At 43.9% G+C, this 22966-nt stretch overlaps 2 protein-coding genes across 3 annotated transcripts; one reads left to right on the top strand and one right to left on the bottom strand.

The window, feature by feature from the left end:
• Positions 1-307: 307 nt before the first annotated feature.
• Positions 308-8411, bottom strand: RFNG (RFNG O-fucosylpeptide 3-beta-N-acetylglucosaminyltransferase). Its single transcript, XM_064395409.1, has 8 exons — positions 7875-8411; positions 7003-7051; positions 6401-6503; positions 5871-6024; positions 4690-4778; positions 4434-4599; positions 3047-3132; positions 308-2804 (listed from the first exon to the last, which is right to left on the bottom strand). Exons 1-8 carry the CDS (start codon positions 8241-8243, stop codon positions 2738-2740), a joined length of 1083 nt encoding a protein of 360 aa, XP_064251479.1. The 5' UTR covers positions 8244-8411; the 3' UTR covers positions 308-2737.
• GPS1 (G protein pathway suppressor 1) lies at positions 8385-21467 on the top strand. Of its 2 annotated transcripts, none has more exons than XM_064395381.1 (14): positions 8385-8522; positions 10874-10966; positions 11306-11487; positions 12262-12426; positions 12595-12730; positions 12889-12966; positions 13271-13331; positions 13705-13790; positions 14261-14355; positions 15440-15545; positions 15867-15974; positions 16092-16229; positions 16427-16561; positions 17295-21467. In XM_064395381.1, the coding sequence occupies exons 1-14, from the start codon at positions 8490-8492 to the stop codon at positions 17367-17369; spliced, it is 1491 nt and encodes a 496-aa protein (XP_064251451.1). In that variant the 5' UTR covers positions 8385-8489; the 3' UTR covers positions 17370-21467. The 2 variants fall into 2 exon arrangements, with proteins under 2 accessions (XP_064251451.1, XP_064251452.1); XM_064395382.1 differs by having other exon boundaries at positions 8387-8522; positions 15894-15974.
• The last annotated feature ends 1499 nt before the right edge of the window (positions 21468-22966 follow it).

Raw genomic sequence — 22966 nt, 5'->3', positions numbered from 1 at the left:
GCACAGAAAAATAGGCTTTTTAGTGTCTGATGAAAAAGACCTGGCAGCTCTGCCCCCTCGAAATTGCTGCTAAAGATGACAATTAAAATCCTCATTTTCTCGATTCATAATTGTACTCTGTTAAGAAGCAGCTCCAAGGATTCTTCTCATCCATCTCTGTTCTCCACATCCCAGTCATTGAGCTTACTTGCTTTTTGGCCCTTGGCATCACATGAGCCTGACAGGAGGGCATAGTTTTCTAGATTAGCAGGTTTATGGTCCATTTTTGATACAGAGCACATGTTAAGAAATATGACAAAACACAGCCTTTGACATATTTAAATATTTATTTTATAGAATCACTTTATGTATGAAAAAGTAGTTTGATAAAAAGCTGCATCCTGCACAGACAGCTTACTGCATTCTCGACACAAGAAACCTTGGAACAAGCCTGAACACACTGGACAGTTTCCTGTTGCCCTGCAGGAGAACATGGTCCTTTTTAAGTTCCATAAACACCCTTCCAGCTTTGAGGGCACTTGCCTCTTTGGCATACCTAGTGTGACCAGTGACCACAGTGTGAAACTTCTGAACTTCTACCATTTAGTTTTGCTGCCATCAATATAAAGTGTTGTGGTTTTTTTAAACTGCAGTTTGCCACAATTGCTGCCCAGTCCTTGCTTGGTCTCTGTCATCTTACAAAAGGGTGCTTCCAGTGGAAGGGGAAGAAGATTTCCAACAGAAGAGTTCAGAAGCAGTGCTTGAAGACAAAATCACCTCAAGAGCTCATGAAGTTTCACAGTTTTTTGCTACAGGACTTGAAAACCAAGAACATTTTTTAAAATGTTAAATGTTTAAAAAAAACAAGCATTTTTTAAAAAATATATGGATACCAGGAATCTCCAGAACTATTAATGACAAATAATTAAACCACAGGATGCCTCAATTCTAGTTAGCAGAAGATCTAATAAAGAGGTAGAACCTACTATGCCACAAATCCTCCTCTGTTTTCTGTGACAGGCATACCTGTAACACTGACAGCCCATTGTGGAGCAGCCAGTGTGCTAGCTGGGCTTTGATCCAGCTCCCTGCAGCTTTCTTATTTCCATACCTCATGTGTACCTTAGTACACATGATAGAAAGGAAAAATACAAGAATAAGCTGCAGGAGTGTAGTAAGTAGCAGTCAGCTTGTTTGCTCCTCAGTAGAACTACCTAAAATCATGCAAAGAGGACAATGTACTGAGGTAAACACTGAAAGGTTTGTTAAAATGCAGGGAACACAGTATATTTGAGGAGGCTGACCCCTGTGCTAAGTGGCATACTTGAATACACTACAGGCTTTTGCCGGGAAGATAAATAACTAGGTGAACCCCACAGTACAGCTGAGTGCAGCCATTTAGAAACCTGAAACCTCTGCTAGATCCACAACCAAGCCAATAATCAGAGCTCCAGATCATACAATGGCATTCTATTATTCTTCCCTTAATTTGGCCTCAAACTCTAGCACTAAACCAGCAAGTATTTTTTATAAGAGTAAACAGTGATTTTGCAAAGGCATATTTTTGAAGGTATTCTTCAGGCCAGGTAGGGTTTGCACATGGCCAAAGTCTGGGCTAACAAAAAAGTAAATGTATGGAACCCCATTCTCCACTTTAAAAAATAAGTTTACTTTCTTTAAAAAGCAGCAGCAGATGATACTGCTGGAGCACTGAACTTCTGCTTGTGAGTGTGCCATCCCCTTTTAGTGACTGTATGAACTACTTGTTGAAATACTGAGTAAAAACAAACACTGATCTTGACTTCATGGTAATTCAAAGATTATCTGAATAAGCTGGAGTAACCATGGTCATACAATTAAAGGTCCTCAAATGATACCATCAAAACACTCATCAGTGCATTGCAGCTATCTAGCATTTCTCCCCTCTCACACTGCTTCAGAAACAGGGTGTGTTTTGCCAGGACAAGCTTCTCCAGCTCATGTGACCAACTACCAGCCAAGTGGGAGGAACAATTACCATCTTGTCAGGCAAATATTTTTTTCAGTACCAAATATCAAGGGAATAGATCATAATCATCAACCATTGCAATTCAGTTGGCATGCGAGCCAGGTCTGACAATCACCTCCACAGGAGGTACACATGGATGACAGGGGAGAATGTACATTGTAAGCAACTCATCTAGTCTTGAGTAAGCTTACCCTCACACAGGGTTCTCATGACAAAGGCTTTCAGCCTTGTTTACCCTAGTGATTCCAGGATTTCTGTATTCTAGCCAGCTGCAGTGTTAATGTGTCAGGCCATAGAAGCTCTTAAATAATTCTGTTCCCAAGAAGGATGAGTGAAAACTTCCCCTCTCTTGTCACCATGGGGACTACAGTCTGCTCTAGCACTCCAGCTTCAATACAGTGGCTTCTAATAACCCCTAAGGGTAGTAAAAACACTCTCACTCCCAGTACTGCATTTGCCTCAGATGTGCCCAAGCACAGGTTCACATGACATCAGATGAAAGTATAAAGTGACTCATACACACAGGTCATCTTATGAAGAGCCACTAGACAAAAGAACAAAGATTCTTCTTGGAATGTCCCAGGCTGCAGCTGAACAAACCATACCCTATTGCTTTTCTAAACAGTCTGTCTACCTCCTTTGTAGATACCACTGGTTGTCTCCCAGAAGAAGAATAAAACCACCGAAAAACTTCCAACTCCTGCCTTACGCAAACTAGCTAAGACACAGGCGTCAGTGCCTGATCAAGAATTATGACATCTTCTTAGCAGGGCACCAAATAGTGTCAGGATAAAGCAGACAATGGACAGACTTAAATCTGTATTAAAAAAAAAAAAAAAGAAAAGAAAAAAAAAAGACAGCATTAGGTTGGAATTCTCCATACATGGAACATACTAGCATTGAATATGCAGTAGTCTGATGGAGCAGGGGTGGGTCTACCTGCTTTTGGCACAGTAATGAGCTGACATGAGAAAATAACCCCATTAGTGGGTCTGATCATCTCACAGATGACAAACATGAACAAGGTAGGGAGATCTTTTTTGGGAAGTGGACACTAACCGGGTTGGATCTTGCTGAAGGCCAAACACTCCTCCCACACTCACGACATTGTGTTTGTTCTCAGGGTCACCGTAACTCAGGGTTACCTGTGAAAACAAGTAAATATTCAAAACTTGTAACACTAATGCAGAAAACCAGAGTGGAGATAGCAGGGTTATTAATGAGGTACCAAGATAGTCTCCAAAGATGCTGTCTAATCTGAACATGGATCACATTCGGAGGACAGCAATTAGTTCTGACACAAGGAACACTGGCAATGAATGGCACTAAGGGCAACGTGGGACAATACACAGAAGGTCTGAAAGTTACACTGCCCTGAAGGAAAAGATGAGCTTCAACTGTAAGCTTTGTAAGGACATTAATTCTGCTACTGTTTGTACCTTCACTAAATAACACGTTCATCCTTACCAGACATTGCCTGAAGTCTGCAACAGCAATATTTTAGCACAGGGGGAAAATATAAATATTTGCATATTAAGTAGCATGGAAAGGATTGTCATGTTTCAAATCTGAAACAAAATTTAGATCTTTGGAAACCCAGGTTCCTCCACACAAGCACTGCATTAAGAATTTTTCAAGAAGACTTACACTTTCTTTATAATTGTACATTTCCTGGGTTTTGGGTTAGCTGTCTCATGGAACCAATGATGACCAGTGAAACAATGGTCAGTTGTTGGACTGTTGTTACAGTCAAATTCACTAACATGAAGGGAGATGACATCACGGGGGAATTTGGCCCCAAGCACACATTTCTGCTGCCTAACACAATTGCCAGAAAAACATAACCACCCAGCACGCAGGGGCAAGACCACACTCCTGTTTACTTATGGTGCCAAGCAGCGTGATGCAGGCAACACTGGTGGATGGCCCTGTGGCTCCATCTGCTGCCAGGGAGGTAAAATGTTTCCCAGCAATTAAAAAGCAACTTGGCTTTTCAGAAGCAACTTTAAGTTTCTTGAGATTCATACAAATTGTTATTTAAAATGATCAAACATTTAATTATGTCAAGTACTTATATAGCTGCCTTTCTGAACAGCATGAATTAAGACTGAAACTTTGTTAGGCAAAACCAGAAACACTACTTAGCAAACTTCTACACTTTCTGCTACTGCTACATGCAAAAAATCAGGGTTTAGGAGGAGATGGGGTACACCCTACCAAGGCTTCATGTAGCAGAATGTGTCCCCAAAGGAGGGGACAGCTATATGATCTAGGTGGCTAAGGTGAAAGTGTGCTTTTCACCTAAATGAAGGAACTGAGCAGAACCCAGCTCCAAGTGAGTCTGCAGATATCCTTCTTTGCTGGAGGGTGCTAAGTCTACACAGCGTATTCTTTCTGATCAGACTGAGGTGTAACTATAAGAACAGGCCATGACGCATAGCCCTACCTGCTGCAGCACAGACTCGCCTTGCAGCCTCTGCAGGTTTTCCAGGTGGGAATGGAACAATGGGCTGTGCAGCAGCTTTACCTCCAGCAGCCCTTCGATGATGTAGCCAATAGTGCAGTCGTCAGGAAGTCGTACTCTTTCTGCAGTACTAATGAAATTGCCCAGGCTGTGGCAGAGAGCATAGGAGACAAGCCAAAACGCGCTTTAAAAACTCCCAGACATGTACTGATGGAGCTCAGCTAGGAACAATGCTTACCTGGCCCAAGGACTCATCTTCAGAGCGAGACCTCGGCTGATACAGAACCCAGCTCCACCTGTGGCAAACCAGAACTTCACGGTTGTCTTCTGAAGAGCAAAAAGAAAAAACACACAGCAGTTACTGATAATCAGCTTTTTGCATTTAGCTGGGCAGGGAACTCAAGGTTCTGTTGGATATCACATGTTACATCTAAGTCAGAACAAGGCTACAGATGAATCCCTATTTGTTTAGGCTGCTGAGAGCAGCTAGCTGTTCTCTTAAATGAAACTATCTTGAAACAGACAGGAGGTGAACCACCAAATTAGCATAAAGGAGGTAGCACACATGAAATGGAAAATGATAGTCCCACTTGCACACAATTACATCTGTTCCCTATTCATTTTAACCAAGGGTCACCGGCAGCTCAGTGTTACTGAGGATGTCAAAGGTGGTCCATATATATATTGGCTCCATGACCAAGGAGAATATTTTGTTGTGCAGTCTTCCCTAACAAGCTGCTTTATAACTGACCTTCTGGCCAGTGGATTGATACATCTTTAAAGAGACCTGCCAGCACTGGCGACCTGGTTAGGACATTTTCCTCAGCACATGGATTTTGTGATTGAGATATGTTTGCTTCTGGTTCTTGGAAACCTAGTAACCTCTTATATTGGAAATTTGGAAACCTAGTAACCACTTACATTGGAAATTTGGAAACCTAGTAACCACTTATATTGAAAATGCTTTATCTATCCAGCAAGCTTTTGTCACCCATGTGAAGTTGGTTCAAGATGACGACAATGTGTGTGACACTGCACTTAAAACAAATAAAAAACCCCTTGAACTTCCACCCAAACTCCCAAGGCCTAAAATAAGGAACACTGGTGCCAAAGCCACTAAAGGAAGAGTCAAGGTGGGGACGCCCTACTAAGCTCAGTATGAGGGAGATCACAGCATATGTGAGTAAAGGAACAGAAACAGCCATCCAGGAGACAACCTCCGTTTTGCATCCATGTACATACAACATCAGACTGAAGGTGCATTTAACCCAGCATCCCACCTCTGAAAATGACCATCACCAGCTTCATTTCTTGCAGATTAAATCACTTGGGTTTGGGGGGGAATCCTATGAATTGCCAAGGTTTTAGAGGCTTAGAAGACTGGGATGTCTCTCAGACAAACTGAAGAAGTTTGCTTACTGATCCATCACTTTGGACATGGTCAGCTGCTTCGATGGGATGGTCCAGACTCGGTCGCCCCACATAGACATCCTGGCTGTGTGAGAAGGCAGACAGGAGATGTAGCAGAGTCCGAGGGTTCACGTAGTTGTCATCGTCCACATGGCAAAACCATCTTTGAACAACAAAGCAAGAAGTTATAGGGACAAAGAAATGAGTTATAGGTTTACAACTGAGTCATAGTCTTTCAGGCTTGGAGCAGAAAGCATTTCTTATTGTCCCAAATTACAGAATAGGAAAGATGAAAGCACCCACAGATGCTAAGTCTGCAAAGAGGCTGAAATTAATAACCTCCTTGGATTATAATCCTTTCCACCTTTCAGATGATACTTGTTTATAAACACGGCTTCATGCTGTGTTCCCTTTCCTGCACTCATCCCTACATTTTAGCTAACACTACATTCCTTACTGAACAGAGATGGTTACTCAAGTTTCCTGTAAGCACAGGACTGGAAGAAACAAAGTCAATTGGAACAATGTGTTTCACTTACTTTTGCCCAGATTCCAGGAATTTATCATATTCCACAGACATCTTGCAGCAGAGAGCTTGCCGGGTATGGACAGCAGAACAGTTGGTGTTGATCATATGATCCCCTAGAAGAACAAAGATCAGCCCTTTCAGGTCTGAGGAGCACGTGCAGTCAAAAAAAAGACTACAAAAGAAGTGCACATTTGGCACTAATACTGCACATTTGAGGTGCACGTGGTGCATGCATGGAGAAGAAACTGCAGGACAGGCAGGGCTGACAGGTTACCCATCTGGCATGTGAGCTGCAGAGGTCATAAAATCCTGTGACTGCATTAAACAAGCGAGGTTTTGTGTCATGAGATGTGTGTGAAAGAAATACCTACTATGACTTTGGATCACAAAGCTTACTAACAAGAAGAAAAGGGTTGCAAAAGTGAACCCAGTATTCTGGAAGTTCCAGGTATCTTGTCCAGGTGGCAATTAGAGAGAAATTTTCTCTATTTTCTCCATTTTAACTTCCCTAATTGCTTGTACAGCATGAAATAAAGACTTCTATAGAGAGTATGAAAGAAACAAAACTCAGTTATAACAGACAGCGGGCACCTATGCTGCTACACAGCTCACCTGCTTTCAGGCGCAGCTCCCGATCCTCCCAGTCCGTGAATATAAATGTCTGTGGGAGACAAAAACAGCGTGTCCACATTTAACAACTCCAGCTTCTAATTTTAAATGTGCTCATTTTCAGTTAGAATTCAGAATGTTTCATCTCTCTTGATAGTTTGTTTCACAGTAGCCACTGGAATGGGGGAGGGAGTAGGGGCACAGAGACGCCCAGCAACTTCAACCCCTGCCTTATTTGTTACATTTTTTCATTACAAACTAGAAGAATGTCATTTTAATAAAGCAGGCTGTATTTTACCCTCCTTGTCTCACAGTACAACTGATTTCCAGACAGAAAGGATTTTGGTCTTTTTTGGTACTACCTCCTCTCTCTGGCTAGGAATCATCCACAGCTGCCAAGCAGGTAAAGAAGAAAGAATGCAAGTCAGGGTGGGAAGTGGCAGGTGGCTAACACAGTCTTGTTCCAGCTGCTGGATAAAATCCCATTAATATACTTGAATCGACCAAAATTCTGAAACAAGGGAACAAATCTTATGCTCTACAGAAAAACGTAAGTACTTAGTCCAAAATATTGGCTTAGATGCGTCATCACCAGGAATGTTTCACTATCATGAAAGCACCTTCTAAGACATACAAAAATCAGCAAACTATGTCTGGTTGGACTACCGATGCCATACTGCAGCTAACTGGCCTAATCAGCAACGAGCTCTTTTGGAAGCATGTTCACACCAACCGTTTATACAAAACGACTTTTCAAGCCTTACGAAGAAAGCCTCTTTTAACACAAGAAAGAAAAACTCCGTGAGAGCGCCGTAGCTGTCCTGGACAGCGCAGGGCTGAGGCTGGGGCTGCCCCTGCCGCTGGCAGCCTCTCACCTGTCCCCTCGCCTGGGAGATCCAGGTTTGGAGGAGCAAGTCCAGCCGGCTCTTGTGGTATTTCCTCGTGGTCTTCACGGCAATGAAGATGTCCTTGAGCTCCAGGCTCTCCCTGGCCGCGCTGCCGGCGGTGCCGAGGCGGCCGCTCCGCGCAAGCTGCGAGCCGCCCGCGAGGCCTCCGCCGCCCGGCGCTCGGGCCGAGCCCGCGGGGCCCGCGCGGAGCGGCGGGGCCGCGCTGAGCCCGGCGGCGGGCGGCGGGCGGGGCGCGGCGGGGCGCTGCCCCCGCGGCAGCAGCAGCAGCAGGAGGGCAGCGGCGCCCAGGGACAGCAGGACCCCGGCCCTGCGCAGCCCCAGGCACGGAGCGCTCATGCTGCAGCCCCGCGGGCCCCCGCCGCAGGGTGCGACCCCCTCATGGCCCCGCGCTCCGGGAGGTGGCGGCGGCCCCGCGGAGGGAGCGCCCGGAGGTCGTCGAGCCGCTGCCGCCGCGGGGCCGCCCGGCCCCGCGGCCCCTTTAAGAGCTTCACCTGCTGGCCGCGGCCTCGCCGCGACGCGCGGCCCGGAAACGGAAGCGGAGCGGGAGGGGCGGGCGGCCGGAAGCGGCGGCGTGAGGGGAGGATGCCGCTGCCCGTCCAGGTCTTTAACCTGCAGGTACGGGGCAGCTGCGGCCCGCCGGCCCGGGCCTCGCGCCGCGCCGCGCTCCGCGTCCCTCCCGCGCGGGCTCTGAGACCCCTGCTCGACCGCGGCCTCCGGGGGCGCCGTGAGGCCTTCTCCTTGCGCTGCACGGGAAGGGAGCGGCTGTCGGCTGGCCTTGGGCCCTCGCTCGCCCTTCCCTCGGGTCCGTGTCGCTTCCGCCGCCGTTGGCGAGGAGCAGCGCTCCGCCGAGCACCCTGTGGCACCCGTGGCGTCCCCGCCGCCGCGGTGGCCCCGTGTTTGGTGCCGCGTTGTGCGTGCCGCGGGCAGGGCTGCAGCGGGGCCGCGGGTACGGTGAGATCCCCAGAGAGGAGGAACCGCGAGTTTCTAGTGCAGGGGAGAGCGCCGGGTGTGTCGGTGACACGAGGTACCTGCGAAGGCTGTCCTTTGCAAGTTTTAGCAGTAGCATATCTGTGTGAGGGCGCGGGGCTTTGGGCAGTGAGGAGAGGACGAGGGACAGGTCAGCATCCAACTCAGCCCCTCCGTTAGTGACAGATCTGTACTGCACCCCGTCCAGCAACAGAGCACGCCTATTCCTGCCGAGTACAGCAGGAGGTGTCAGCTCAGGCACCAGGATATCTGCTTGTGTGAGGTACCCTCAACAGAGCACCCAGTGGGGCTCAGGAAATCTTGGGGAGTGTTTATTATTTGCTCTGTGAGTAGTTTTTAAGTCAACCTTGCATCTTCCTTTCAAAGTAAAGAGGTTGAAAAGTTTGAGTTTGCTTGTCCTACTGGGGCTTTCAGCCCACTTGTGTTTTTCCTTGTCTGGGAGTTAGGTGAGAAATGCAGAGGGCAGAGTCTCAGCCTAGGAAGACACACATTGTTCTGTTCCACTGGAATTACGGTTACCTTTGTAATGCTGTTTTCTAAGGAGTCTGTAATTGTGTTTTTACTGTGGCAGGCAAGCACAGCCTAAACAAACTAACCTTGGCACTAAGTGTTTGTGATGTAAGAAAAGACAAAAGGTAGATAAAAGTGGGAAAACTAATGGTCTCAGCATATGGTGAGTTACTTGTTTTTATGCACAGTTTGCCTGAGGGGTGATCTAGACAATCAAAATTTCCTCTGTGCCCTCTCTCCCTCCCTCCCTTTCCTTCATGGAAAGGTTAGTAAACTAGGAAACAAATGTTTTTGTGCTTCACTTGCTTTTATTTCAGATTTTGGGAGATTTCAATGGTGAGATATGTATTTGATATTTATCAGTTTGTGAAAGAATTAAGACCTCCAGACTGTGGGTGAGTGTAGTTTTTAGAGATAGGAAATCTGGATCTGCCCTTTTTCTTCTCACAAAAAAACTCAACCAGTCAACCCAGTCCAAAACCCCCTCAATCTTTGATTTCTCAACAGACAGTAAAATCAGTAAAAATATGGAAATAATCAGATGTGTGTGGGGGCAAGGTGGTTGGCATGTCTGCCTTTTGTGAGGTCCACTTTTGCAATTTACACCAAATCAAGCTTATCTAATATGTGCACATTTTATCAGAAGACAGTCTGCTAAGTTTTCCTCACTTTATTTTCTCACAGTAATTCCTAGGAGGACTATTCAGCACACTTTGACTAGGAGGAGACAGAGAATTTTGTGCCAGCAGACCTGTTAGTTTGTGGAATGGGGTTGCAAGCTGGTCTTGCCTGGGGCTGTAGCAATGCAGCTGTGCTGAAGTCACTGCATTGGTGTGAGTCCTTGTGGCTCAAAGCAGTGCAGGATATACTGGGAGAATAAAATTCTGTTGTTTCTCCAAAAGAGGCTCTGTCTGAGCACTCAAAAACTATAGTAAGATAGTTTGACTAATGGCAGATCCCTGCAGTGCAGACAAATTGTTCCTTGCTATGCTGGAAACTCTGAAATTGTCATTCTGCATTCTGTTCTTTATGGTTTTTAATACTTCTTAGAAGTGTAACAGTTTTTGCTTCTTTCCCCCCCCCCCCCCCCCCAAATTTTATTTCTAAGCATTAAAGTAATTTTGAAAGGTTGTGGTGAGTTTTTTGGTACATTTTGCCTTTAGGATCTTCTTAATCTGAGTGATAACACCCGCTCTTGCTCAGAGACAAGAAATGGAATGCATATGCGTACCTCAGATACTTTGTAGAATCACATTTATTGACCCCTTCATTTTTTCAATTTGATTTTCAAATTGATATTTACCAACCCAAATAAACTGCTCTGGTGAGTGCTAAGCCATGCTGCTGCTTGCATTAGCCATCATGCTCAGTGATGTTGCTAGAGAAAAGTCCTAAGCATATCAAAAGACCAAGGAGTATTTCCTGCTCAAATATAATAAGCTTCTTTTGACCTTGTTTTGCTGTTTCAGGGTGCAGTGGAGCCCATGCAGATTGACGTAGATCCACAAGAAGATCAGCAAAATTCACCTGATATCAACTATGTGGTGGAAAACCCCACACTGGTACGTGCTGCTGAGGGCTGTGGGTGCATTTCTTGTGTATGGTCTCTTCCTTTAAGAATTTTGGAAAAAAACCCCTCTGAAAAATCTTAAAGCTGGTTAGTCTTAACCACAAAAGCATCACAACTGAAATGTTAAAAAGGTAAATTGTAATGTAGAGCATATTTCTGAGGAAATTACTAATGTTTGAAGAAAGCAGACATGGACTGATCTTACTGCTTTTTGAGTTGTTTTGCCCTCCTTGAGGGGGTGAGGCGTGCAGGAGAAGCTGTGCAGGTCACAGCGTGGTAGCCTGCTGTGGTGTGTCCATTTGCACCTCCTGAGGCCAGGTTTTGTTGGCAGGATTTGGAGCAGTATGCATCCAGCTACAGCGGGCTGATGCGGATCGAGCGGCTGCAGTTCATCGCTGACCACTGCCCGCAGCTGCGCGTGGAGGCTCTCAAGATGGCTCTGTCATTTGTCCAGAGGACTTTTAATGTTGATGTGTATGAAGAAATCCACAGAAAGCTGTCCGAGGCCACGAGGTACTAACAGCCCAGGGAACCTGGGGAGCTTTCCTGACAGAGTTAAGAGTGATGTGCTGCAGTGGAGGACTTTGCATGTAATACCAGCATGTACCTTGCACAAATTGTCTTTGCCCTTAGAATTTAATAGCAGCGAAATGCGTGTTCATGCTTTATTAAAAGATAGAGCACAGAAGGCATTATTTCATTCTGAAATCTTTGTGCTTTAAAAAGCTGCAGGTAGATATTGAGGTGAGTTTAGTCCTTGCAACTGCCTCAGATACTAATGAACATATTTGTTTTCCCCGAGATTATGGAGACTTGTTCTAGATGCTTTTGTTTTCATAAGTTAATACCTAATCTAACTCTTTGCCTTGTTTTGGTTTGTTCCCTCCACCCTGCTCTATAAACAGGCTAGCTGTTAAGGATAACCTTTGATATCTCACGTATCCATCCACGCTTCCCATCTTTGCATTATTTTTGTTGTTATGCTTAATTCATGATTTCCTGTCTGTTTTGCATGGGTAGTCTTTACCACGTGTGTGACAGTATGTTCATCCTAAGATCATTAGCATAATTTTGTGAAGTATTTGTAAACATCTGTGATGCTTGTGTTACTGTTTGCACTGGACATTTTAAGCAATATGTTTCTTTTCCCCCACTACCCTTATTTTCTCTTTGGCCAATTTTGTGTATGCAGTACTGTTTGTTAAGGTAGCATTGCCAGGCACTTAGCAGACTTCTGTTTTGAAACGTGTTCAGTCCAATAGCCTCATTAAAATACCTTTCTTTCAGAGAAGTGCAAAATACACCTGATGCTGTCCCTGACAGTGGAATTGAACCCCCTCCTCTTGACACAGCTTGGGTTGAGGCTACACGCAAAAAAGCTCTTCTTAAACTGGAGAAACTCGATACAGATCTGAAAAATTACAAAGGGAACTCCATCAAGGAGAGTATCAGGTGAGGTGCAGAAGGCTCTGCTGGAGCAAGGAAGAGCATTTTGTTCCTCCATGCACTTAATATGGGATGTGTCCTGAGGTCAGTGTGTTGAGTTGCTTGTTTGGGACAAACTGCCTTTGTCCCTTTCTGAGCATGCAGTTCATTGATGTTTTAATTCCCATCCTCCAGGAGAGGCCACGATGATTTAGGTGATCATTACCTGGACTGTGGAGACCTCAGCAATGCTCTCAAGTGTTACTCACGAGCCCGTGATTACTGCACCAGTGCTAAACATGTCATCAACATGTGTCTCAATGTTATCAAGGTAGGAGGAGTTGCAGGCAGAGGTACCTGGGGGGTGTCTTTATGACACCTGCTGTGAAGTTGCCCCCCATACTTGGCTCTTGTGTCCGCAATGATGTGGCTTATCTGAGGAGTGCCATTTGTCCATGCCTGCCCCACACTGTTTCTGGCTCTCTACAGGTCAGTGTCTACCTTCAGAATTGGTCTCACGTTCTGAGCTATGTAAGCAAGGCTGAGTCTACACCAGAAATTGCAGAAGTAAGCTCCTGCTCTTTGACTTGCATAAATTTTCCCTTTGTTTTCTGTTTCTAAATTTGTAAAATGATTTCTTCCTTTCCCCCTTTATGACTTCTCTCGTGATATATGTGTACAAAATTTGACTTACGGTAAAAACAGATACCTCCCATCTTCCGTTTTGCCATATTTCCCAAGACAAATAAGATTAAGTTATCTTGCCATTGAGTTTGGCAAGTTAATTATCAGAGTAAAATATCCTGGGGACAGTTGTAAGCAAAATAGCTTTCATACTGCTTGCTCACTACTGCTTTGTTTTATGCTTTAGCAAAGAGGAGAAAGAGATAGCCAGACACAAGCAATTCTCACCAAACTGAAATGTGCAGCAGGTGAGTGAGTCCTTCAGCTTCCTGTATGGTTTGCCTGTCTTTCTACTTGTTAGCTGTCCATAGGGCTCTATTTTTTCTCTCATATTTGACAGACTTTGTATTTCCATACCAGACATGCAAAATTTAATGAAGCTGGTGAGATAGAACTGCTGGTTTTTGCCATCTCTTTCTTCTCCCTGACTTTCTTCAGAGAGGATACCTGTGTGAGTCAATGTAGTTCAAAGGATGCTTGGTACAGTCTGAGGATCTTGTTTTACTTCACTAGTGAAGGCACTAGCAACGATGTGGGGGCCTTTCCTACTCCCTAGATTTTTCAATTTTCTCTAGTTTGTATACTGTCATTAAAAAAGGACTAACTTTTTCTGGTTCCTAGGCTTGGCCGAGCTAGCTGCCCGGAAGTACAAACAGGCAGCAAAGTGCTTCTTGTTGGCATCATTTGATCACTGTGATTTCCCTGAGGTGAGGACCAAGAGGGAGCTATGTGCAAGTCTTGGAGGGGATGCAGTTCTTCTAAGTATTATGTTGTAAAATTCAGATATTGTAGTTATTCTTGCAGCATTCCTATATAGTTTGGTGGTGCTGTGAATTGTGCTGGTTGGTTGGTTTATTTTTGGTTTAAGTCTCTGTTCTTGGCTTCTCTAAGTGTTCTATTCTAGATCATAAGAGTTACCTGTGAAATTTATAATTCTGTGTTGCTCAATCAACCAAAACCTCCTGAAATTGATGCCTGCTCTCTTAGCAGTATTACTGCTCTGGCCCTGTCATCCCACACAGTGGGTGAGAGCAAGCTGAGTGCTTCCACTGCATTTGATAAGGACTAATCTTGTCACTGCTTGAAAGAAAGGCTTGGGGTAGAAGACTCAATACCACCCTTACACCATTTTGATAGTCAGTGACAGCTTGCTCTGTGTCTCTCCCTGTCTCTGTAGTTGTTATCTCCCAGCAATGTGGCTGTGTATGGTGGGCTCTGTGCCCTTGCTACATTTGACCGTCAGGAACTGCAACGAAATGTTATCTCCAGTAGGTGAGTGATGCCTTGAGTGATGTTTGTATGTAGTAGGCACCTTTTGGAACCTGGGACTTTGGTTGAGAGTGGATTCTGGCAGCAGTATTTATCATACAGGAGAGAAAGAATCACTGAGCCTTAATTTGGCTTCAGCATTAAGTGCTGTTTCACTGTCTAAAACAAAATGGTTAATCACAGCTGAAATTTTCTTAGTGTAAATTTCCCACCCAGGTTAAATCCAGCATCTGCATAGCCCAGTTGTCTGTCTCCATCATGCTTCATATCAGATATTAAATCGAGGGACAGTCCTCTGTCAAAGACAGCTGTTAGGATAATTTGCTTTCATGTTGCCCCTTGTTCTGGTGTATGTTAATTGTTAAAACAATTTACTAATTATTAGTACACTTTGGAGTGTAATTTAACTATGACATACAGATAGTTGAGCATTATGGTATTTGGAAGAAAGTGGATATTGAGTGTCATAGATTGAATTGCAATGGCACTGGATTCCTGTCAGCTAGATGTACAGAAGCAGTAATCTTAAATTGCTGTGGAAAATGGGTTGTTACCCTTTTTATGGGCTGATATGTAGGATGAGATCCCATGGTTTAAAAATCTGTGATGGTGAACTGGGAGTGTGCTGAGTTAAAGTGTACATCCCTAAGACTGACCACACTCACAATAGCTTGTTTCTCTGAGAAATTGGCATGCTTGACTTGTCTATGGTGTGCTGTACTTAATGAGGGCTGTACTTTGAAGTGGAACACAGAGCTGGCCAGCATGGACTATAGTATGGCATTTGTTTGCTGCTGGTGTATCCTGATTTTGACCTATTCCCATTCATGACTTTTGTTTTGTGTGGACAAACACTTCTACTACTTGGTTTGTCTTTTGTCTTCCTTCATCACAGCTCTGATGCTGTGCTCTGTGTTCCAGGCTCCCAGCCCTGGTGAAAATGAGCTGTCTGGTCTGTTAGAGGGTAAATTCTTGGAATCTCCGAATGATAGTGAGAGTTTTTAACCTTGTGACTTGGAGTGATGAGGTTATGGGGTATTTAAAGTGGCAGGTTCCAATGTCTGATCACTGCCATCTTTACCTGTAGCTCCTTCAAATTGTTTTTGGAGCTGGAGCCACAGGTTCGTGACATCATCTTCAAGTTTTATGAATCTAAGTATGCTTCGTGCCTGAAGATGCTGGATGAGATGAAGGTGAGTTGCAGGAGAGCAGTGCAGAGCAGACCCTAAAAGTTCCCTTTGCCTGGCCTTTTGTGAGAAGCAGTGATTGTCAAAAGTAGATACTAAATGTTCAGCTCTTCTGTGTCTTCTGTGTCTTTTGATGTGGTGCATGGAAATTAGGAGTAGTTTATTTGTAGAGAGAAATTATAAACATTTAAAACATATTTCTAATTTTTTATTAATTCTTGTTTTTTTGTATTGTTTTGCTGTAGTATAATATTCCTAAGGTTTAAGTATATATGCATAAATGTTTCAGAACACAGGAATAATATATTTTTCCTGATTGCCTCTCAGCTTTTGCTGTGGTTTATTGTTTTGCAGGACAACCTGCTGCTAGATATGTATCTTGCACCTCATGTCAGGACACTTTATACCCAGATTCGAAATCGTGCCCTTATCCAGGTAATTGCTCCTGTCATCCCAGAGGTGGATGAACAGGGAGATAGGCCATTTCTGTGCAATTGCATTTCCCCTAGTTTCTTAGAGGGTGGAGAGTGCAACTGAATATTTTCTTCTTAGTACTTCAGCCCCTATGTGTCGGCAGACATGCGCAAGATGGCCACTGCCTTTAACACGACAGTGGCTGCTCTGGAAGATGAACTCACTCAGCTGATCTTGGAGGGACTGATCAATGCCAGAATAGACTCACACAGTAAGGTGAGTGCATTTCACCCATGGATTAGAGACTGAACTTTCCATTCCTGAGACACTTGGAAGGTGCATTCATCTCTTGGGCCCGGTGTGTTCGGTAGGGGTGAGCTGTGTGTGACCTCAGGCTCCATAATGCCTGAGCTGTTTTGCTGCTGTGGAGCCCTGGCACAGCTCCCATGTACAGCTCTCCGTGTTGGTTACAGATTCTGTATGCTCGAGATGTAGATCAGCGTAGCACAACTTTTGAGAAGTCTTTACTGATGGGCAAAGAGTTTCAGCGCCGTGCCAAAGCAATGATCCTGCGTGCCGCAGTCCTGCGCAACCAGATCCATGTCAAGGTATGGGCCTGCTAAACACAGACTCGCAGGCAGGATAAAGATTTTATTTATTTAAGTAAAACTGTGAAAGTTGGTGAATTGAAGATTCTGGAAGGGAGTGAATCTATCATGTTCCTGATTGGACAAATGCTTACAGTAGTTAATACTTAACATATAAGGAACAAGTGTTTTTAGCCAGTAGATTAACCTGTTTGTACAGCTCAGAATCTCCTTTGAAGTTTATATGGTTGGGTTAATTCTGAATAACTCCTTTGGTCCAGTCCTTGATAGACACATCTTTTGCCTTCCCAGTAAAGATTGTTTGAAGTAATTTTTTCAGCAGAGGAAATAAAAAAAGCATAAATTGTTAGGAGTATTCCTTCTGGATTGCAGTTTGGAAAGGATGCCTTTAGGGAAGATAGGTCATCTGCACAAAATGTATTAATTTCTGTAGTATATTAATCCCCATGATTGCTAAATGTCAGATAGGATTCAATTTCTGGGGTCAACAGCACCTTGTACATAGTAAATAAGAGTGGCTTAAAAGTTCTGGTTTGATTTTTTTTTTTTTAGGAAACGTTTTTGTGAACTGTAGAAGTTGTTAATACAAAACCATCATTAATGAACCTGGGGGTATGCTCTCCCCCTGCTGCCATCCTGCTGTGCTTCACCTGTGCTTTATTTTGTTTCTCAGGAAGCAGGCTGCAGAATATTTACACATCACTAACTAGGATGTGTTTTGGTCTTGTTGCAGTCTCCTCCGAGGGAAGGTAGCCAAGGGGAGCTCACTCCAGCTAACAGCCAATCCAGAATGAGCACCAACATGTGAAAAACTTCGTGCACTACCAAAAGAAATGGTCCCTCAGGACTGTACCCAGTGTCTCACCCACTAACTGCTGAGCTTCACAAACTGTCCCTATCTCCCTCACTTCTTGCTCGGATTGAGAGAGTCAGGGTTGGTGGTGGATAATAAGAATATTCCAGTAACTTCAATTCTCCTTGAAAAGAAATTCTTTTTAAAAACAGCATCCCTGCAAATGGGTCATCATTTCAGTTTTGGTAGAAAACCTTCACTCTCCTTCCACCACTCCATAAAGAGCTGTCAGGGTATCCTTGCAGATGCTGAGTTGAGAGTTTTTCAGCTGCTAGTAGTTTTCGTGTTTCAAAGCTGCAAAAATAGTTAGTTGAATGGACAGGCACAATATAAGATGAATTTTGCTGGCCTGAAAGTATTGCCTCAATTTTGAGCAATGCTCAGCTTTCTGTTTTCCAAATAAACTTACAAGTGCATTGCTCTCAATTATGGAGCTAGAGTTCTGATGGGGAAAGAGATTTGCTTTGAGAAACTCTTGAAGAATTTTCACCTGTACCAGAAAACATGGCATTGCTTCCATGCATTCAGTCACAGGCCTTTATTTTAGGGTTTTATGTTTATCTGCAGCCAGGTTCTCTCTCTCTCTGGTCTCTGTTTTCAAAGAACTGTTTCCTGATGTGTTTCCCTCTTGTGTGTGACCTGGCTTTAGGGTCCAGTGTTATCATAGCAGTAAATCTCTACTTCATGCAAATATTGCTGCTTGCCCAGTCTTACTGCCATAGTGTGTGATGGTTTCCCCACATGTGCAACAGTTTTTTGGGTAGAATGGACAAATGCCATAAAACACCACTCAAGTCTTGTGGAAGCCCTAAAGAGAGTCAGTTTAGTGCCCACTCTCCAGGTGCAGTTATTCTGCTTTTCTTTTTATAAAAGGGTTAAAGGTGGCAGCCCAGTGTGTGTGTGTGTGTATGTGTGTTCTTCCTGTGTTCATGAAAAGAGAAATGCACTGAATTTTCTGAAGTCACTGCAGCCTTGTATTCATCTAATCCATAAGGCAAGCTGAGAATTTTGATCCAGCCCTGACTGGTCTGGCAAGTGACTACAGATGTTACTTTTAATGTGTTCATGCTTTTTTTAAAAAATAAGTTGTTATATCTAGTGCATTAAACAGCAGGATTAAAAAACTTCTGAGTATTTTTGGAATTTTGTGTTAAAGTTGGGTTTGAGGTATTTTGATCTCAAGCCATTGATTTTTTGCTAAGCTTCATGATGTTTCACAGGCAATTGTGTTTTGCTTTCCGATCTGGTTGGAGATGTAGCTTGGATGTAAAGAAAGTGCAGTTTGAAGGAACATTCAAACAAATGTTCTTGTAGCAGCGGTGGTCTCTCCTGGCTTTCCATGCTTTTCATTACTTAGGTACTGAAAATGGAAGCAGTAGTTTCTGTGAGGTCTTTGGTTGCATTTGGCATGGAAAAATTGTCCCATTTTTGAGGGAGAACTTAGTGTGGAGCATGACTGATGGCCAGTGTAGCGAGAAAGGCAAGCTGAGTCCTTGGGTAAATTGCTTTACATCTTTATAAGAAATGCAGGGAAAGTACTGTTATGCTGTCTGTTTGTGCTGAAGGAAAGCTTTTCAGTCCTAAAATGTGTGCTCAAACACTCTTGCTTTCTTCCCCGGATGGGCCAGTGATACTTTTTATAAGGAAAAGATGTTACACTCTGCTCTTTAGGAGATGGTTTTGCATCCCAGTGCAGCGCACTGTGCCAGGTGGCTGTCTGTGCTCCTGCTTTCAGGATTTTTATTTTATTTATTTGTATCTGTCCCTTGCTGGAGGATTTCTGCTGCAGGACTCCTCGGTGGTCAGTGATGTCTTGAGTCTCTGGAGTGATGACTGGAGTCTCTGGACTTCAGCAGCATCACACATCCCTCGGGGCCCACAAGGTGGCTGCAGCAGTTCCCAGCTCTGGCTGTGGCCCGAGGCCATTCTGGAGTGTTGGCAGGCATGGCAAGTTTTCATCCCCCTAGACAAAAGTGACTTGCAGCCTCTTTGGGAGTGATTGAGCATTTCTCTTTTATTACATTGGCATCGTGGATGCTTTGTGCAGAATTACTGGCATGTAACTCTCTCCTTAGCCTGTGAAAGAAGCTGCTGTTGCTTTTGGGTCTTGTAGATGGGAGTCAGGGCTGTCCAGGCACGTTTCTTCTAGACATTGTCCAACACCTCCTTCAGTCCTAACTGCCTGCCAGTCTCAAACCCCACAAAATACAACACAGTATGGTTATAGTTCTAGGTAAACTGCATTCATAAGCACTCTCCCCCAGTAAAAATTAATATTACCTTAAATTTCTATGTAATTTCCCAAGTAATAAATGGGGAAATAGTGACCCACATGCAATGAATTTTCGGTGATTCCCTGTGACCACCAAGGTCATTCAGTGGATGAAGTTTTGTGGAATGTGTAGCATGTTGGTGTATCTAAGATATGATCACAGGGGCCCATTCGTATGGATTTAATGAACTTGTGCAGCTCCTTTTTGTTAAGGAAGTGCCAGTGGTAGGCCATGACAGGTTCCTCATGCAATGTAAATCTGTGTAAATCCTGTTTTATTTACATGACCAAAAATAGTTGGAAAGAACCTTGTTCTTTTGGCAAAGGCAGTTTTAATTAGCACAATCACTCTTAAGTGGTAATGTAGAAGCTGCCACTGTGAGATGTGTGTTAGAGTAGTTTGGGGTGATTGGTAATTATCTGCCCAGAACTTGTCCAGCACAGTGTTGCTAAGTTTTGCAGGGGGAGGTCTGTTTAGAGGTGATTATGGACCATGGCTGGTGCAGCATCATCTGTGAGCTGCTTTTGGCTGAAAGGTGTCAGTGGGTGAGGGAGGGAATAACAGAGCTCTGTCTTTGCCCCAGGCCATGTGGGTGTGATCTGTACATCTCTCCTGTGACTCTGCAGCAATGGTCTCAGCATTGTTCCATCCTCTGGATAGCTCCCAAAATTGCCACTGAATAAGGTATTATTTCTGATACGTGCAATGTAATATAAACTTTCAGGGAAAAAAAGAGGACACTTTAATCTGATGAAGACCCATTGTGTATTGGTAGAAAGTACTTGTCAAGCACTGATTCATTTTTCTCTTAAAGTCTCAGCCAAATTAATTTGACTATTTGAGATTCTTCTGCCATCTTCATTACTGTTCATGAAGCAGATGGCAGTGGGGCAGCAGTGTGCTGCACAGGACAGTGCTCTAAGCATTTTTTATATCACCTGCTTGAGACAGCTGAGGCTGAGACAAGTCAGTGTTTCATTTCTCTGGTATTCCATCAGCTGTGAATTTGCAGTAGGGTGAAAAACACCAAACTGGTGTGGAACTGAACTTCTGCTTCCTCTGATGCTGTTAGAGAACAGGGAAAGGATTACTGCCTGCTTTGCAAATGAGCTTTGTACTTAAAATAATGTTATTTTGGCTTCTGTGTTCTTAAGGATCTCTGAACTCCAACATTTCATAGGCTTGCTGTGTAGCTTTAGATTCTCTCATAGGATAACTTGATGAAGCTAAATTAGTTAGAAAGGGGAACAGAAACTGGCTAATAGGTCATGTCAAGCTCTAAGAGAAAATGTACAAGATTCACTAATTAGAAGCTTGATAAATTCATAATGTAATTAATTCTGGCATCAAAGAAATAATTCAAGCTTGGGCCTTGGTAGAGTTACTAAAGCTACAGACTGAAGGACAGCTGCATTAGCAAGAGATGGTCTAATTCAAACAAGACCTCAAGTGGCAGGACCTGAAAAATCTGGCTTAGGTGGTAGATCAGGCTGGGTATTCTTTGTGTCCCTGACCCTACAGGTACTACTGTTTCAGTTCTCTAAACCTTCAGCTCTAGCTTTGACTGTTGTACTCCCTGTGCCTGTAGTCAATGCAACTGACTGAACCCCCTGCACTTCAAAGTTTGTACCCCATAAATACATGCTGAGATCCTGGAGTTTCAGTCTTTGTTTTGATGCACTTTTTGTCTTTAAAATTTTTAAACAAATCTTTCTCATATTTCATTTCATAACCTGTTTCTCAAATAAAGGCAATTGGCTTTCTTTTTTGTCAGGTGAAATACCCCAGCTTTTTCTTGTGTGCCTCTGAAAATAATTTAGATGTGAGAACCCTTTTCCTGAAGACTGAGCATCATTTTCAACATCATTCTACATTCAGGACACTGTCTTTTCCTCCCCCTGCTCCATGAAAATTAAATAGTGTATGTCTCCTTAAGGGCCTGTGAAACAGAAACAAAAGATGCCTTGACCTTGCTGAGCTGACAAATGACATTTTTTTGATTAGAGATAAACAGAATAATTAGTATATTGCCTATCCTGAAAGTAATGCCTTGTTAGTGCAGGTGTGCCCAGTGTGAACAGTAAGTGGCTTGGCTTTGCTCATGTTGTAATTGGGCCTCTGAGCTTACAAGCATTGGTCAGTGAGCCGTGGCTCCTCTGGACAGCTTTGCCGTAGTAACTGCAAGGTTGGCATCTTGCATGGCTGCTGAAAGGTCAGCTTGAAACTTTTTTCCATGAGTGTGGTGATTTGTAGCTGGATGCACAGAGGTGGGTGGGTCTATGCTGCAGTGACAAACTGAGCACTTTTTCAGCCCTGTGAGGCGTGTGGCAACCTCCAGCCATGCCACGTGCAGGAGTGGACAAGATAAGGTCTGTCTTTCAGATCGACCTTCTCTGCATTTCTCCATTGTGCTTGTTAAGAGATGCCTTGGCATGGGGGGAGGGACAAATATATCTTAAATACTAATTCTTTATAGAAAGGTATCCAATTAGTACTCTCAAGTGTAAGGCCCCTCCTGAATTTAGGAGCTGAAGCCACCTTGACTGTTCCTTCACACTGGGGCTTCTGTGATGACACTGTATTTGTGAGAGGGAGGTGTGATCTAAAATCTCTCTGTGTGGGTAAGAAGCTGAATCTCTCACACAGCCCCCGTTCTCTTGTGCTGGAACTGGCTGTTTTGCCTTTGCAGACTTTAAGCAGGGGAATGACTGAGCTTTCTGATCTTTTTGGGAAACTGTACATGGGGAGAGGTCAATTAAACGGTTTGAAATTCTAGGATAATGAATATTTAGGTTTTTTACTAGAGGAGAGGGGAACAGACCAGGAAACTCAGAATACTTCACAGCTTCAGCATGTATGGTTGTGCAAGGGAAGGAAGAAGGGGACTATTTCCACATGAGGTGGAAGAGGTGGTTTCAAGTTCCCATCTTTAAAAAAGGGATGCATGTGTAGGACCTGCATCTGGTTTTGTCACACGTCTCTCAGAATTTATCACGTGTGAAGGACAAATGACCACATAATGAAGTATGAGACCTTGAGCAGGGAAATATTAATGGACTTGGTTCCAACTTCCCACATATATTTAGATAACCCTGTTAAAATAGAGACTTCATCCTCCCCCAGCCTTTGGCTCATGGAAGACTGTTACACTGGATCATACTGTAAGAAACTAGTAATTGTTAATGTGGATTTAGCAAGATCTTATGGTTTTACGTTCACATTCCAAGCACTGCTGCTTTCATTTCTGCATTAAAAATGTGGCCTACTAAAACACTAACA

This window comes from Passer domesticus, chromosome 20 (genome assembly GCF_036417665.1).
Source record: "Passer domesticus isolate bPasDom1 chromosome 20, bPasDom1.hap1, whole genome shotgun sequence".
In the NCBI taxonomy this organism is placed as follows: Eukaryota; Metazoa; Chordata; class Aves; order Passeriformes; family Passeridae; genus Passer; species Passer domesticus.
Note: the sequence above shows the minus strand (reverse complement) of the source record. Positions and strands in the feature narration are given on the sequence as shown.

Excerpts from the sequence above, each read along its gene's own strand:
- RFNG (XM_064395409.1), bottom strand. The coding sequence starts at position 8,243 with ATGAGCGCTCCGTGCCTGGGGCTGCGCAGGGCCGGGGTCCTGCTGTCC. Across the intron at positions 4,779-5,870 it reads ATGTCCAAAGTGATGGATCA|AAGACAACCGTGAAGTTCTG; the intron begins GTAAGCAAACTT and ends TTTGCTCTTCAG. Across the intron at positions 2,805-3,046 it reads CTTCAGCAAGATCCAACCCG|ATTTAAGTCTGTCCATTGTC; the intron begins GTTAGTGTCCAC and ends TTTTTAATACAG.
- GPS1 (XM_064395381.1), top strand. The coding sequence starts at position 8,490 with ATGCCGCTGCCCGTCCAGGTCTTTAACCTGCAG. Across the intron at positions 15,546-15,866 it reads AGATGCTGGATGAGATGAAG|CTTTTGCTGTGGTTTATTGT; the intron begins GTGAGTTGCAGG and ends ATTGCCTCTCAG. Across the intron at positions 16,562-17,294 it reads GCAACCAGATCCATGTCAAG|TCTCCTCCGAGGGAAGGTAG; the intron begins GTATGGGCCTGC and ends GTCTTGTTGCAG.